This window comes from Amphiura filiformis, chromosome 18 (genome assembly GCF_039555335.1).
Source record: "Amphiura filiformis chromosome 18, Afil_fr2py, whole genome shotgun sequence".
Classification (NCBI taxonomy): domain Eukaryota; kingdom Metazoa; phylum Echinodermata; class Ophiuroidea; order Amphilepidida; family Amphiuridae; genus Amphiura; species Amphiura filiformis.
Window position 1 is genome coordinate 6,780,219 of NC_092645.1, and position 16,675 is coordinate 6,796,893.

Here is a 16,675-nt window from a genome sequence, read left to right on the forward strand (position 1 = left end):
ATCAAAATGATTGGTACCGGGCTATGTGATATTTTCAAAAATATATCAAAAATATAAAATTGCTAATTAATATAGTTTTTTTACAATAAATAGAAAGGATCATATGTTAACTTATCGATTTAATAATATGAAGATGATAGGTTGATGCATCTGGGAGTTATTGTCATTAAAACGAAGATCGACGTAATCATGGTTTTACTTACACAACACAAAATGAATAGGTTCACGGCTTGAACAATTTATTGCATTCATGCTCTTCAATATCTTAGTCTACATAACATAAAATTGCTTTACACATGCTTTAGAAAGACAGTTCCTGAAGTCCCTGCCTTACGACTCTGGCAGTGTGAGGTGAAGCTCTATCTTGAATGAACTTAACACCTGGGATGGATCCATTCTGTAACTGCCCATATCAAATTTTGAAATATTTCAAATTATAGCAAGTTTGCATGGGATACTCCTTGCTCTTGGAAACTGACTTCTAAATCTTCTCTGCACTCCTCCATAGCTTCGTGTCAACCAGTGATTCTTTACTATGAAAGCATGCTGAAGTGTGGAATACTGTGGAGCCATTCCAATAACTTTTACCAGGTCTAACCTACCCTACACTGTCTACAGCCATTCTGCCACACCATCTACTTAGCAACCTCAATACTACAATTTAAATTACCGCCCTGGAAGCCGTTGATACACAAACTTCTTTTACCCCACCTAAATTATTCAAGTCAATAATATTATTCTCAACCAATGATTAGAACATTTATATAATATTATGAATGAAGAAATAGGTAAGGGAAAAAGCATTTCCATGATTTTCAACATATCATTCAACATATCATTCACACAAGGTATCTGTATGTGAATTGAAGGTAGCTTTGAAAATGGTGCGCTATTGATCCAGCGTTGCGATGAAAAGTGTAAAAACATACTTTCCTTTAGAATCAAGTCACTTCTGACAAGAATGTGCTATCTTTATGATTTGAAATTCTTAGAGAAGATAAAACTATTATAATTACAAATATTTAAACAATTAACCCCAAACTGGTACACAAAATAGTAAAACAATTCGGCAAAAAAATGAAAAGTCGTCGGTACCAATCATTTTGATACACCCTGTATTATATCCAACACAAGGAAGAACTGTAAAAGGTTAGTAACAAACATACGAACCAACAAACGAATCCATTTGTGGCTTAGTTAATTGCCAAAATGTAGAAGTTATACAATATAGGCTAACCAATTAACCACCATAACCAGACTTTTAATTTGAGATTCTTCTAAGTGCAGAATTAAGTGACAAAATAAATTACTAATCGCATCTTCGCAAAAACATGGGCAACATCACCTAAAGATTAATCAAACAAAACCAATTTCCAAGCCCTTCACATTAAGGAATGAGAAAGAAGCGAATTATATTCTTTCGGTGGGAGTACATGAATGATGGAATGAGCTGTTCTTCGCCAAATTGGCAATATATTAAGACAGAAGAATAACTTGTTTCTTTATTATTTTATGTTGAAGAAATACAGAGGTAACTAAAGGTAATGAGCAACTATGGATTTGCGGTTGTTTTTAGTATTAATACTGCATATGTTTTCAGGTAAGTGTTTTGTCGTTGCAAATACTCTTCCTGTTAGGTATCAATATGTGTCTCAATTACCTGGTACCCCACAATCCGATTCAACAACAAGTTCAACAACCATGTTTTCCTGACCCCGAGCTGTTTTAAGGTCACGATGGAAAACATTAAATGCACATAAAAGAAGTACAACACCCAGCAACCGTAAGTCGTGTTTCCACTGAGGAAAAATCCAGGTGTCAAATCGCATCAAACATCTCTGGAGGAGTTTGACGGTTACCGGGTCACACCGACATCGCCTGGTTAATAATTATATTGCACAGCAGAGACACTAAAATGAATACACGTGATCGATACACGTGAATGTGCTATGCACGATTTGATATTCAGACGATAAATCTTTGGATACCGGGGTAGAAATGATGAACATCTCCCGTAATGTTTTTATTCTAAAGAAGCCATATTTTTTCCTTGCACTTGAACATATGCGTTGAAAGGATATGATAGTCGTTAGCTTGCGTATTGAGCTCAAAAACTGACAAAAATTCTGATTTTATATGTGCCGAACTATAGCGCAGCGTAGGCTAGCTGCACTCACTCGTGGAGGCAGTCTAAAAGCAGATGACCTCATGGCGTATACATGCTCACTCACACGCAGAGAGGTCAATTACCAGGTTATTGTCAGTAGTCTTAGTCGAATGTCCCTCGGCTCATTATGCGTTTCAAAACTATTAAACAGGTCGGAAGAAAATGGCCATGCGTGGCTGTGGATTCAACCTACCATGGCGATTTCTGCCATGAAGATATCGGGGCGATGACACTGTGAATCATTCCGAACCGATCTGCTTCCATTGGAACATAAGCGGAAGCATTCTAAAACTTATCCGCATCACCTTCCCAACCTTCTTCTAGTCGAAACACGCAAAATTTTTATCCCTCTTCAAAATCTATTGCTCGCGATTGCTTGGTACTCTGGTTCCAGGGTTATTGGTACTTTTAATCGAGAATTTATTTCAAGCTATAAGGAAATGATGTTTTGTAAAATTTATACTGAAAGGTACCAAAAGCTTAAGTTTCATTGAGATTCATTACAATGGAACAATAAACAATGCCATAATTTGATGTTTTTGAGGCCCAGCATTGTTTCATGAAAAAAGTGAAATGTTTTATCATCTGTGCAAGGATCTTGTGTGCGTTCTCACAGATTTTTTGTCCTGGGTGCCAAATGTTGGGCGTTGAAAGTGAAGGAAATCCAAGAAGCTGTCCCTTGATAGTGCATTTTGCTGTTGTGTCAGTTGGACAACTGCTTTTTTACTGACATGTTTTTTGAGTAGAGTATTAAGGTAATCCTGTGTGTAATTTTGGTTCATTTTGATTGACAGTATTTTAAGATATGACCTGGTGATTCACAAGTTGTAAAAATTATAAGTTTCTTTTTGAGCTCAGTTTACTTTTTATGATCAATAATCCCAGATGTACAGTTTTGTATGGTTTGATCAACATTTGACCAAAAATAAAATCTAATCAATTGGAAATTTGACCCTTGTGTGACCCTGTATAACTCCCTTTGGAGCAAGATCCATAAAGTTGTTCTGGTATTTCAATATTTTCAGCAGAGTTATAACGTAGTTCCCAGCCTTAATCACAAAAATTACACGACATATGAAAACTATACATTTTGCAACTGGACTACAACATTTAAATGCGAAAGTTTCTCATATTATTTGTTTTCCAGATATTTTTATTTCAAAAACCAATGCTAACAGGTGTTACATCGGGCAAGCCATTGATCCTGCCACCAACGTTGTCAAGTGGGGCATATCCTTTCCCAATTCTGTCTGTGAATGTACGGACATCATCCAAGGAGGAGGTGTGGCTGTGATAGATTCTAGGAAAGTTCGTAACTACTTCTGGTTTGATGATGGCATAGCATTTTTGTCAGCGGATCCTGACAGGGAACACATTTGGCGCCAAGATTGCGGTAATTTGAAACCTTCTCCGATAACTTAACCCTAACCCAACTAGGTCGCCAAAAAAAGACGGGTAGGGTTAGTGTTAATATGCATGTTTTTCCTAGATTTAGGCCTCCTTAACTCGAACCCAACTAGGTCTCACTAAAGCTCACTATTAAGGGTAGACGAGGTATTGTTGATCGAAGCAACCAAAAAAAATCGATTTTCATTATCTAAATCAATATATTATTGAAAAATAACACTTTGATCTTTTGCAAAAGTTCATTCTACAAATCATATACTTTGAAAACTTGCTTAACTTATTGCTGCTAATGAGTTATCTACGTTTTACAAAAGTGTTGTTGTTTCAGCCCTTTTTACAACATAACTCAAGAACCACAGGCCCTACAAAAGTATATCTGTGATATTTCGATTCTTCTACAAGCTCGCTATGAATTGAGCAATGCAATTTTTGCCAAAGGTCACTACCATTCGGAAGATGCTGTGAACTACCAAATCAGTTTAAAGTTGTTGCTAACCTTAAAACCACTCTGCGTGCATGCATTCCACGTGACTTGATGACGCGATCAGCCTAAGTCACATATACCCAGGGAATTGCTACCAGGGGCAGCCAAACTTCGGTAGCTACATGTCGGTCATCGTATGCGTGGCATGCGAGGGGTACCAAGTGGCTTCTTTCTTCATCTTCTCTCCTTTTCGTTTCTTCTTTCCCTTCCGATAGCCAAAAAAACACGGGTAGGGTTAGGGTTACTCTTTATAATTTTATTACTCGATCCAAGTTGTGTTTTAATTATTGAATGTAATTATGATAATGATGATAATAAGATGAAAGATGATGACAAGAACTCAAATTAAAACCCGTTTCACCAGCTGGGATCAGGTAATTATTACTGATCGTAATTATTGAACTATAAACACAAGCGTTCGTAGCCAAAAATAGACCCTATTCAATAAACCAATCAGAACGGTATAATAATTATATTGGCAGCCATGTTGGGAACAGGTTTATAGATCGATTCTACAAACATTCACACATACTACCCACTCAAAACGCTACTGACTACCCTCTATTGGTATGCATAGTCGTGCTGGAAGTCAATCGATACATATTGAAATCAACACAATTCTGATATACGCCTTTTTGCTTTGAAATTTATTTTCTCAGTCAAATAAAAACAATAATTATAATTTTTTCAGTAGTGTCAGATAACACCTTTTTAAAAATATCCCGGTGTTAATATTTCACCAGCTGGTGAAACGGGTTTTAATATTTATTAATCCAAAAAAATTATTATTATTATAAATCCAAAATTTATTATAAATCCAAAATTTATTAAAATTTATTTATTAATATTAGCAATGATAGTGTCCTTTAGTGTAAAAGTTTTGAATTTTACAGACCTGAACTTGGCCCGTGAGTTGTTTTTTTTTTTGGGGGGGGGGGGGTAGGGGTGAGGGGGCTATTTAGGGTTCCAAACTAATATAGTTACCCAAAGAAAGATTTTCCCAAAAAGCGCATCATACCGGCCTAAATGCTATAGTTTGTCAGAATTTATATTGTTGTATGCAGAATCATCAATCCATGGGCATATTCATGTGTTGATTTTGAAAAATTTGTAGTTCGAAGTGAAAATGGTGCAATCAAAACGGGTATTCAGACAAAACTATACTTTAATCAGCTCGTAATCGACGGAAATTATTGACGAAAAGTAGACCGACGTTAAGAATGGTATAGTTGACCTGTATGTTCTTCTATATCGTGCGTGTTAAAGAATTTTAGACAAAGTATAGGACTTCAATTAATAATGCTTCTGGCGAGATGTCACGATAAAATGTTTTTATATTAATCCGCGATGTTATAAGGCCCGCCGATAACGAGCTGATCAAACTATATGATATATAGCCCCATATGTGCTTTTTTATAATTGAGGTCTTTTTGAGATTGATGCGTACCTTCAATACGTCGGCTTTCCCTCCCAGCTACATACACTCTAAGTACATATCATTAAGGAGGATTTCGTGATCCTAACATCCTCTTTTTATGACATTTTCAAGTAGATATCCACGAAAAAATATATTGTGTTTTTAATTTTAGTGTTTTTATTGCAATCTTCTGTTTTCTGGAAATTTCTAATTGCTAAAACAAGTTGGACTTTCGTTTGTTAGGTGTTTGTTATCAATTTGCGTATTTACTTTTTTTCTGCAAATATCCAGACACAGAAGCGCCAACGATTGTTTCGTGTCCTGCAGATCAAGAATTGGAGACAAACCCAGGCAAAGCCACCGCCATGGTTGTATACCAGACTCCTACTGCTACTGATAACTCTGGTGAAGTGAGCGTAGTATGCGATCAACCATCTGGATCTGAGTTTAATGTAGGACAAACACATGTTACATGTGTAGCACGAGATAGCAGTGGCAATAGCGCTACGTGCGCCTTTCAAGTAAAAATTGAAGGCAAGTCTAGTCCAATTAATTTACAGTATCTTTTACCAAATCCAGTCATAAAGAACGTGTTTTTAAGAAGAACGTGTGTACTTTTTCCAGTCACATCACATTTCACCGAATCATTAATTTATTGATCACATTATTTTCTACACAAGTACTACATCATACTGCATGCAGCTAACAAAATTTCTCTCACATCCATTGCAATTTGATTGAAGACCGAATTAAAAAGATTAGTTTGCGTATGACGTCCTGTCAACCAGACCAAATTTGCCGTTCTGCGAAGATCACTAACCTATCACGCCGCGCCTTTTTCCGGTCTTCAATATAATTCGCAATCGAGTGACGATGTAACATTATAAATTATCATAGCCATATATGAATACAATTATTGAATAAATTACCCCGCATTACAACGTTCACGCGGTACCTATGTATTGAACGATAAATGTGAAAGAAATGTTGATCACTCTGTAAGATTGGTATCTTTGAATAAAGCGGCATTGTATTCAATATATGATTGTAGACATGCACAGGTGATGAGTGCAACCTGCTTGTAGTGCAGGGCGATATATTCAAAAATTGTATTCATTTATTCTTATGGTAGTTAATCCGATTACTACATAACTTCGACAGCGAATTGCTTTCAAAATGCATGAAAGTTTCATGAAGAATTGGATGCATATATGTTTTTTAAAAAATCCGTCTAATATCGTAAGATGACCTTTTTTGACCACTAGTGACCTTGAATTGACATCCATCATATCAGCATCACTAATTTGTCACGGGTATCAATTTTCATTCAAATTAAGTTAGTTTTAGAATGTTACTCCATTTGACCCTAAGTCGCACCACATTTAATTTTTTTACACAAGTGCAACATACTGAAGGTAACCATGGTAACAATGATATCCTCATGTTCATTTCAATTTCACTTCCTTGAATTATGTTCAACGTTATAAATACTAAAACAAGTTGAACTTTCGTTCGTTAAAGGCACACATAAAAATAACAGAGGTGAACATAGGAGTATAAACTGACCAGTAGATACCAGTTGTAGTCCTAATAATTCATGGCGTATTGGATGACCTGGGGGAAAGTTAGCCCATATTTGCAAGACTATCCTTGCCTTCAAGGTGAAAGAAACCTACTCATGTTACCCTCAGGCCATGGTCTGGTCTGCACTCAGATCTTACCCAGGGAAAGATGATATTCCAATATATGCCTTTAAGTTTTATTATTAATTTACCCTTCCCTCGATATTGCATTGTGTATTGTGTATTTAAGTTTACGTGTTTAATTGCAATCTTGTTTTTTCTGCAAATATCCAGACACAGAAGCGCCAATGATTGTTTCGTGCCCTGCAGATCGACAATCGGAGACAAACCCAGGCAAAGCCACCGCCATGGTTGTATATCAGACTCCTAATGCTACTGATAACTCTGGTGAAGTGAGAGTAGTATGTGATCAACCATCTGGATCTGCGTTTCCTGTAGGACAAACAAATGTCACTTGCGAAACACGAGATAGCAGTGGGAATAGCGCGACGTGCTCCTTTCAAGTCAAAATTGAAGGCAAGTCCAAATTTAATGGGCCGTATGGCACATTAACAATCTTGTTTTCAGTGACCAGTTTGGTATGGTTAACATAGTTTTTAGTGATCCGTTTGGTCGCGGTAATCCATGATTATCATAAAGCGCCAACCGTTATCTATAAACAGCAAATAAGTTATGAAAGCCATGTTTAAATTTCTGGACACGTTATTCAGTGGCCGGTCTTTCACAGGTCACTGTGTACAGTGAATGTTTCCTTACTAAAATAGAATGTGATCTGAAAAGAACTTACGCCAGGATCAGCTGACGTATCCTCTGGACTGTGTGTCGCACAATCCGATACCCTCGTTTTCTTTAGATTTCGTACTCCCAAGATAAAATTCGATTTAGATACGGTGGGTGGCTAATCCTGACCGTACCAACAGTAGTGAGCCATTTCTGTACCTTAACAGAAGTAGCCCGTACCTAGCCTTGTGTCATTGTGTCTTGCTGTTGATCATTTTTGGTTCTACTGCCGCCACACATACATCCGTTATGTTGCCCGCTGATGACTATTTTATACCCTTAACTGGAGGTAAAATATCTTTTAGCAGAAGCTGCATAATGGATATCCAGTGGCCGGTGGTATTTCTTCTCGTACGCCCTTTGCCGTTAGAAAATAATTTCTCCTCTGCCAAGGCAATGTACAATACCGAACTGACTTACTCCAAGGATATAAAGATAGCTAAAGATACAGGGTTTAGCATTTAGTTAAGTTGCTATCCATACTAGATCATATGGGGATACACATGAGACGTCGCCACTGAGGAGATCTGTGTGGGTGTGTGTGTGGGGGGGGGGCGCTCAACACAAATGACCATACGGGTATGTTCCCCCGGAAAGACCCCTCTTTTTGGATTTCGCATCTCCAAAACACCCCCTATATTTGACAAAAATAGAGCTCCGAAAGACTCTTGATTTTGATGATTTTAGCTCTTAAAGACCCACAAATTTTTCATTCCTCATATTCCTGGGGTTTTTTTTCAGGTGATTTTCAACCAAAAATCCAAGAAAGACCATTGATTTTTACTGTTCGCAGCCCCAAAAGACCCCCTTTTACCGGTACGCCGTCAGCTCCTAAAGACCCACCACCTCAAAATTCCGGGGGAACATACCCACCAAATTTTTTTTAATGTGCCCCCCCGGGTCTGTGTGTATGCACCCCCGGCATCGACGAAGTCTTGATTTTCACAAGTCTCAGGTGTCTCTACCCTACAAAATAATGAAGACAATGAGATAGCTTCGTAAAATTGTTAGATTTCAAGAAAGGTGTGACTAATTCCTCAACCATATCAAGTAAAGTATAGTTATGTTTGGTTTGGGCGTTACGTTTCTGACGATACAGTTCTTTAATGAACATATGTATTAATTTTTGCTGAAAATTGAACGTCTTCCTTGACTTGTAATGCTTGAAAAACAGCTTCTTTGACCCAAAATTACCATTGTTTTGGGGAGGACAGTTTTTATGGTCTACTGAGCTCAGCAATGCTTTGCTGTCTTCGATAGCGAATTGTATCGGAGAGGTACCTGGCTTTTATCAAAGCCCAAACCCATTAAAGCCTGTAGCAAACTCTTTTAGGCTCCGCTCAATTGACAACTCTGCTCCGATACAACGCATTGACCAAAATATCGATCGAATCAATTTTACGACCATGCTTGAATTAACAACCCCTTGAAACCTAATTACACCACTTTATGTAAACATAAACTTACACACATTATTTACTTTCTATTGACCGCAGACACGACCCGAGATATGCTTATTTAATGACCACTTGAGTAGTTGATGAGTGGGTCGTTATGTACTTACTGAACACAAAGGAAATTGATTTTGGTTTTACCATCGACCGTGTTTATAATCCTGCTGCTCTGCTGAACGCTCCGATAGATATCAGCAAACTCGTATACTGTTCGCTTGTTCCTATCGAACGCTCTAGCGTACATGAACCATTATCGAAGACAGCAAAGCATTGCTGAGCTAAGTAGACCATAAAAACTGTCCTCCCTTGGTCAATATGAGGATAATGGACATAGCCTATGCATTGCATTTTGAGATATTTCTAGCCCAAGAGGTACCGAAATACGCAATTTTAGGTCCATGGTGGACTCATGTATTATAGATGGTGCTCTATAATAGTTGGTGAATACTGGATTGTCATGAAACGTGGATATTGCCCGGGGATATTGTCAGGGGATGTGCAAAGTATCTTTTTATTTCTAAAAACCATATTTAACTAAACAAGAATGAAATTAAAGCCATATTATAACATTTTCATACAAAATAGATTAGCATTTCTTTGCCATAAAACGTTAACTCTTACTCTTAAGGCAAAGCAAAGAAAATGGGAATTTACTACCAGCGCCAATGTCGCCAATACGTATCACTCCTTCGGTCGTGTTTTCACACTGTTTTGGTACGATCCTTTGCTGTGTTGATCACCGTCTCGCACGCAATGTTCATGCTGTGTTATACACATTATGTATACGTTCAACTAATAATTCCATCGTAAAAATAAAATGACGGCTCCTGCGTTTTATTCAAAATCTCAGATTTGGACAAAATTAACTACAGCACAGAGAGTCTTGAATTTTTTGCAGGGTATGTTGGTTTAATCAAGTACAATATAATTGTGTAAAAATCAGCAAATGTTATATGGCTTTACGAGATGGAATTTTTGTTTGCCGGCTAAAAGTTTATGACACAATGGCAGATACTAGTATAAATGAATCATATCTTCCGATATGTAATTCACAGAGAAATATTGTTCAACGGGATGGGATATCATTGGATATCCTGATATTGATGTTGGCAGCTATATTATGGTATCACCTGATATGTACATCCTATGTAACGGTGTCGTCACTGAATGGCGGTTATATGCGAAAGCGGCTGGCATTCTCAAAGGTATTATACATTACATTGTAGATTAGTCTTAGACCCTTTATTTTGAGAAGTAATTCATTGGTAGAGCACCAGCGCAGTCACCTTCGGAGCCTTATTTCACCCTTATACATATGAGCACTCCATTATAATGCCTCTTTGAAGGTTTCTTGGGAAGTATTTCTTGATCTGCATATCGCCTTGTCTTGGGTAGGCATCAATCATTTCTCTCAGGTCTCTGGACTTAGGGCCAGACTCTGGTGGGTTAAACCGGTTTTAAGGGCCCAACCGTCCGGCTACCCTAGAAGCATATTCCAGTGCTGACATGAACTCCATCAGTCGAAATGATCCCGAGCACCTGCAAACACACAGGTGCAGCGAGCTCAAAAGGACATCCTCAGACGTTGTGTCCAAAATAACCAAAATAAACATTAAACAAATGTGAGCACCATATTGTTATCAACAACATGAACAAGGGGCAAAATTTTGATGACGTTAGTGTTAACTTGTTTAAAACTAAAACATATTACATGATAAATAACTTCATAGTAAATTGTGAAAATATTATCAATCATGTCAATATTCCTTTCTTGAATCAGAACAAACAATGCAATTTTGTTTATCATCGTTTGTGATATAGCCATAGTATGGAGACATAATCCAGGGGATTATTTTCAAGTGGTTGGTATCAATACTATCGGCATCTCAACAAATGAGATAAACCAGTCCGTAAGGTACCCAGTCGCTGAGAGTGAACGCATCCGAGTAAAGGCAGGAGATATGATTGGATGGGCTTCTCAGAATGGTATTCTGGCATGTGATTTCCATGGTGACGTCTTTGCTCGATGGATCTATTCTTCAGATGTTTCTTCTTTAGACGTTAATGTCCGCTATCGAATAGATGGAGGTAGTGGAATTCGTAATTACGCAATCCATGCTAATGTGAAGCCATTTGAAGGTTAGAATAAATTGACATTTTGACGATTTCTGCGAATCGTTTTTGATGTAATTAAAAAATTATATCATTCATAGGAATTATTAACTTTCTAACATATCATACAAGTGGATATTCATGCGTGGTGATAGAAAAAATGAATAAAGAATTTAACTTCGACAATACACTATTTTTTGCTGACATGGAACGTTTTCACTAGTTAGACTATCGTCTTCAACAGATAGTGGTGCTGGGCAGATATCTTGTCTACAATCGGGATATTCCTCACTGATGACTGCGCCGTGAACAAGGATTAGAAATAGATTCTATTTGGAGAAACCTGCTGATGCTCAGAGGGAGGCATCATGCAGTTATTGTTGCCTACATGTATGCACACAACACAGTGGCACTCACAATATGCAATTGACCCCTACTGGTAGCGCTGTGTTGTAGATATAGGAGATGAAGTATATATCAAAAAGTATAAAAGCTATGATTTTAGTACTTACTCTATGTTTCAATTACTTCTTCTTTTCAATATTCTGAATTTTTAACCCGGTACAAGTTTAATAACGGGGCACCATACATTTGTATGAGAAAAGAAAGAAATCTATCCCAACTCCCGTGTTATTCCAATACACATTTTGCTTCACCGGGCCGCCCTGACTTGGTCGCATTTGGAAGAGGGGTGTCACGAAACCGTAATAGGTACAAATTTAGTACTTTCTGTCAATCAAGCATGGTTTATTCTCTACATGTCAATTTTTAAATCGATAGCATAGTCCTTATAATTAGGGGGGGGGGCACCTTGATGAGTAAATGAAAGCAAACCAGTGAAAAATACCCAAAAACTCGGTCAGTGGAGCTCCGCCTGTACATGTCAATAGCATCATTATCGATTGGATTAGTCGACCGTAGCGGGCAATTCGATCGCTCATTGGATTAACATTATCACGTGGTAATAAATTTGCATTGGACAATCGATTACTATAATGGTTTAGTACTGCATAACTCGGTTTAATCTTCACTAAGCGGGTTTATGGCTGGAAAGGTCACGGTGAATTTGCCGTGGACATAACTGCACCATGGCACTACATCCTAACATCCTATGACGTCATACTGTGAATCACATGACCTCATCAGTGAGGAGTATCCTGATTGTAGACAAGATATCATCTCAGCACCACCATCTGCTGACGACGCTAATGAGTCGAACCAGTGAAAAAACTTTCCAGGTGAGCGAAGAATAGTGCAGTGTCGAAGTTAAACTCGTTATTCATTGAATTAATACAGTGTAATAAAAGAATGCATTTTTGATGTTGACTTGACCAGACGTCATCCCAAAAAAACTAAACATTAATATATTGACATAGACACTTGAATAAACTATAGGTTCATTTATATGAAGACGGGAAAATTATTAACTATGCCACCCAATGAAGTTTAACTCCCCCGGACCCCTCCAAAGCGCATTTGAGTGTCCTCCGCCTAACCCATGAGACGAATCACTGTATACGCCTCAACGGAACTGAAAAGCAAATATAATATGTGACCATCCAGCACAACTGAGCCCTGAAGTCGCCAATCATCATTTTTGAGATATTCAACCAAAATATTCTGCTTGAAATTAGCTTTAAAATGACGTATATCATGTCTATAGTACTTGACATTTAGGTAGTGAAAAATCAATAAAACAGTCAATAAATCCTTTGTTTCTTATTGTTTATTGTTAAGTTCAATGGAGCATATCTCAATAGTGGCACTGGCGACATCCGGGCTCAGTGGTGAATGGTCACATATGATAAAGATAATTTTGAATGCAATTGATACGTTTTCTGGTTTATACCATTTCATAACAAGCTACTTGCGAAAGTGATTGGGCGCTTTTTGGATATCATTGTTACCAAGCCACAATTGCAGACATAGATGCCGCGGAAGATGCATGTCAAAATCAGGGTGGCCATGCAGCGAGTATCCATAGCCGAGGCGAGCAGAAATTTATTGAAGGTAGGCCCAAAGTAGTTCTGAATATGATGATAATGATGCAGTCTAAATGATAATGATGTGCTTATAAATCACTTTGAAGAAATAATATTATATGAAGATTTCACTAATCAAATAGTTTAAATGAATGAAATGTATTTACATTATTTTTTTCTTTTATCAACTCATCTATGATACAACATGTAGTTTAAAATTGTGTTTAAAACTGAATGATTAATTGATTATTGAGTTATTTACTACAAATGTATGTATTTTCTTACAGGCCTTCACAACATCGCTGATAATTACTGGATTGGCTTCACAGATGCATTGAATGAAGGCACATTTGTATGGACTGATAATAGCACGGTAAGAGCAACAAAAACAGTCGTATATATGTTACTCATACAAAGATTCTTGTCATTGTATTGCCAATTATTATTTTGGAAGTGCCCGTTTCTATTAATCGTTATGTATTCTTCTCCTGTGCATTATTTTCGCGAACTACTTTATAATACGTGCACGCTCAAATACTAGAAATACTACTTTCATATTACTATAAAACTTATATAACTATGTTCGATATATATATACCACCAAAAAAGTACGAATATACATTCTGTGGTGTTAAAATAGTTATAGGGTATGGTATTTTTTCATGCGCACTTTGTAAATCATAGGTTACAAACTGTTCTATTGCAACTATCATTGCCATAAATTATGATTATTAATAATTAATTCTATTAATTAAAAAGGGCTAAAAACAGGCGGACCATAATTATACAAGATTATACACGCCCGGGAAACACACACTAGCGTATAATATCATGATCATGCTTTATAATACTGAACAAATTGAAAAATTCCACTGTCGTGTGTAGAGCAAATTGTAGAACTATAAAGTCCAGTTGATATTGATATAATTATAAGTTTATTCTCTCATCTCCATTCACCGTAGTACTACATGTAGTGGGACGTCAAAATCGATTGTTTCCAGGTCAACTGCTTCAGTGCTCTCTATGTTCGGAACCACGATATTAAATGATCACAACATAAAGTCAATTGGTTACAAATCATGCGTGAATAAGTTATTAAAGTTAAAGTATAACGTATGGCGCAATCGATACCAGTGATTGTTTTTCTTGACCAGTTACTAGTAAATGCTACCTGGTCAATAACCTGACGGTGTTTTTAAAATTTAAGATATTTTACCTAATATTCAAACTAATATAATGAATGCAGCAATTAATATTGCCTATTGTTTTAATACACTCAAAGTATATGACGGATAATGTACTCGTGCAAATGCATTCGTCAAGATAATCGCACTTGCCATGGAGTTATTGCATTTAGCTCGAGAGCCGATAGCAATAACTCCACGGCGCGTGCGATTATCTTGACTAATGCATTGCACTCAGTTCATTATCCTTATCATAATGCGCCGCTAGATAAGAAATCCATGTAGTAAGGCCGCATGATATTAACTGAATGTAAGTTATCTCTTTTGGATCTAGGCAAATAACATAATCGCATAACAATTACTAATCTGTTGTAGTCGGGGGATACCTTTATTCCTCTAGTATCACAATTCATAACCTTGATCATTTGTTATGCATCACATGTTTTAAAAAAGAGTTCAAATACCCCGGGCGTCATCTGTTGTTATGGCGGTCGTTAAGGACTGACGTAATAATTAGCTAATTAAGCACAGCGCCGCCACTTTTCCTATGGGGATTTGTACAGGAATTTCATGAGATCATAAGAAAGTTTGTTTCGTTATTTTCCAGCAATGTTTTGATGTTGAAAAGTTGATTAAAACTGATTAAAGGTATTACAGATGATATTGAATTAAATAAATAGGTTTCAAGTTAGTATTATTTACTAAAAATTCAACAATTGTTACTGCGGAAAGACATTTCGTCGGGAGAGTAGGTGCGGGATGTTGCTTCTAAAATAAATAGTATATTTTAGATATTTTCTTTATATGAGTTGTACAAAACAAAGATTGAATGTTTTTATTCGTTCAATGAAAATAATATTTTCATTCGGTTAAATATAAACTGTTCCATTCAACACGACAAAGTCTCGTTGAATGGAACAGTCCATATTTCACCTCATGAATATATTCTTACCATTGTACTCATAAACATTCCACACCGACATTTTCTCCTTATCTAGGGGTCTCTTCTATATACTAGGCAGTAGTCCTATCCTTCATTAGCGCGGCCACTTTGTTCCACCTGTTTCGCTTTATGTCCACGGAGTTCTGTTTGAGGGCGTGGTGATTCTCGATCCGCTAGTTCTGAGATTCAATTTGTTCTCATAACATTATCCGTATCGTACATGTAGCCTATAACGGAAATAATAATAATAATAAGACGTTAGGTGGGTGGGTGCGAGAGTTGTTGGGTGAGTTGAGTTGGGTAAAGGTCAATTCACATGTCTGACTGGAAGATGTCACTTTGCCGATTTGCATCCTATAATTATTATCTAAACTCCTCAACAAAAGTTTGGAAAGTTTTTTCAAGCATCTGTATCTCAATTTTTGTAACATATTCATATCGTGTTGCATATGAATGGATAGCTACAATACTCCCCTTTACAATGACACCCCATTTGAAACAATAGGTGCATTTGGATTTGAACTTGACACAGAAGAATTTTGTTCCAGTTGGTATATAATATGTGTGATTCTGAAATGATTGTGAATGTTCGTCAGTACAATATTTGTGATTCGAATATATCTTGAGTACATTATCATGATTATGCACATCAAATTACTCTGCTAATTATCGATGATTGATCATTCTGTAGGATCTCATCTGCCCGGCCATTTACGTATAAAAATTGGTCGATTGGTCATTTTAATCTGAGTCGCTGCTTTGTCTGAGACCAATTCTCAAGTCAATTTACAAATGTATCTACTTATATTACGTGCAACTGTCATCAAGTATTATGCAAATGTCGTTATTATCATGTACATGTATGAGGTTTTTTACAGTCCGATTTTCAAACTATTGTTGGTGATGATTCATTTGATTGATTATCGGAAACATGTGTCAGAAATGTAACCGTTTAGCCTGTTAAATTAAATTCAAATTTTATTTATTCACGTTTAGGCTATGTTCAGCCCTTGTGATCATCAGGAGAGCTATCATCTCGTCGGGCAGTGTTTATTTTCATCTTTATTTATTTATTTATTTATTTATAAAAAAAAAATTTAAAAAAAAATGTCTATGGCTCTTGATAGTCGGATTATGTTAGGATTTATTTTTGTCCATTTTT

At 36.7% G+C, this 16,675-nt stretch overlaps 1 protein-coding gene across 1 annotated transcript; it reads left to right on the plus strand.

Moving 5' to 3' along the window:
* The first annotated feature begins 1,430 nt into the window (after positions 1-1,430).
* Positions 1,431-8,615, plus strand: LOC140139706 (hyalin-like). The gene is made up of 5 exons (XM_072161408.1): positions 1,431-1,600; positions 3,315-3,560; positions 5,767-6,009; positions 7,332-7,492; positions 8,580-8,615. Exons 1-5 carry the CDS (start codon positions 1,555-1,557, stop codon positions 8,613-8,615), a joined length of 732 nt encoding a protein of 243 aa, XP_072017509.1. The 5' UTR covers positions 1,431-1,554.
* Positions 8,616-16,675: the final 8,060 nt, after the last annotated feature.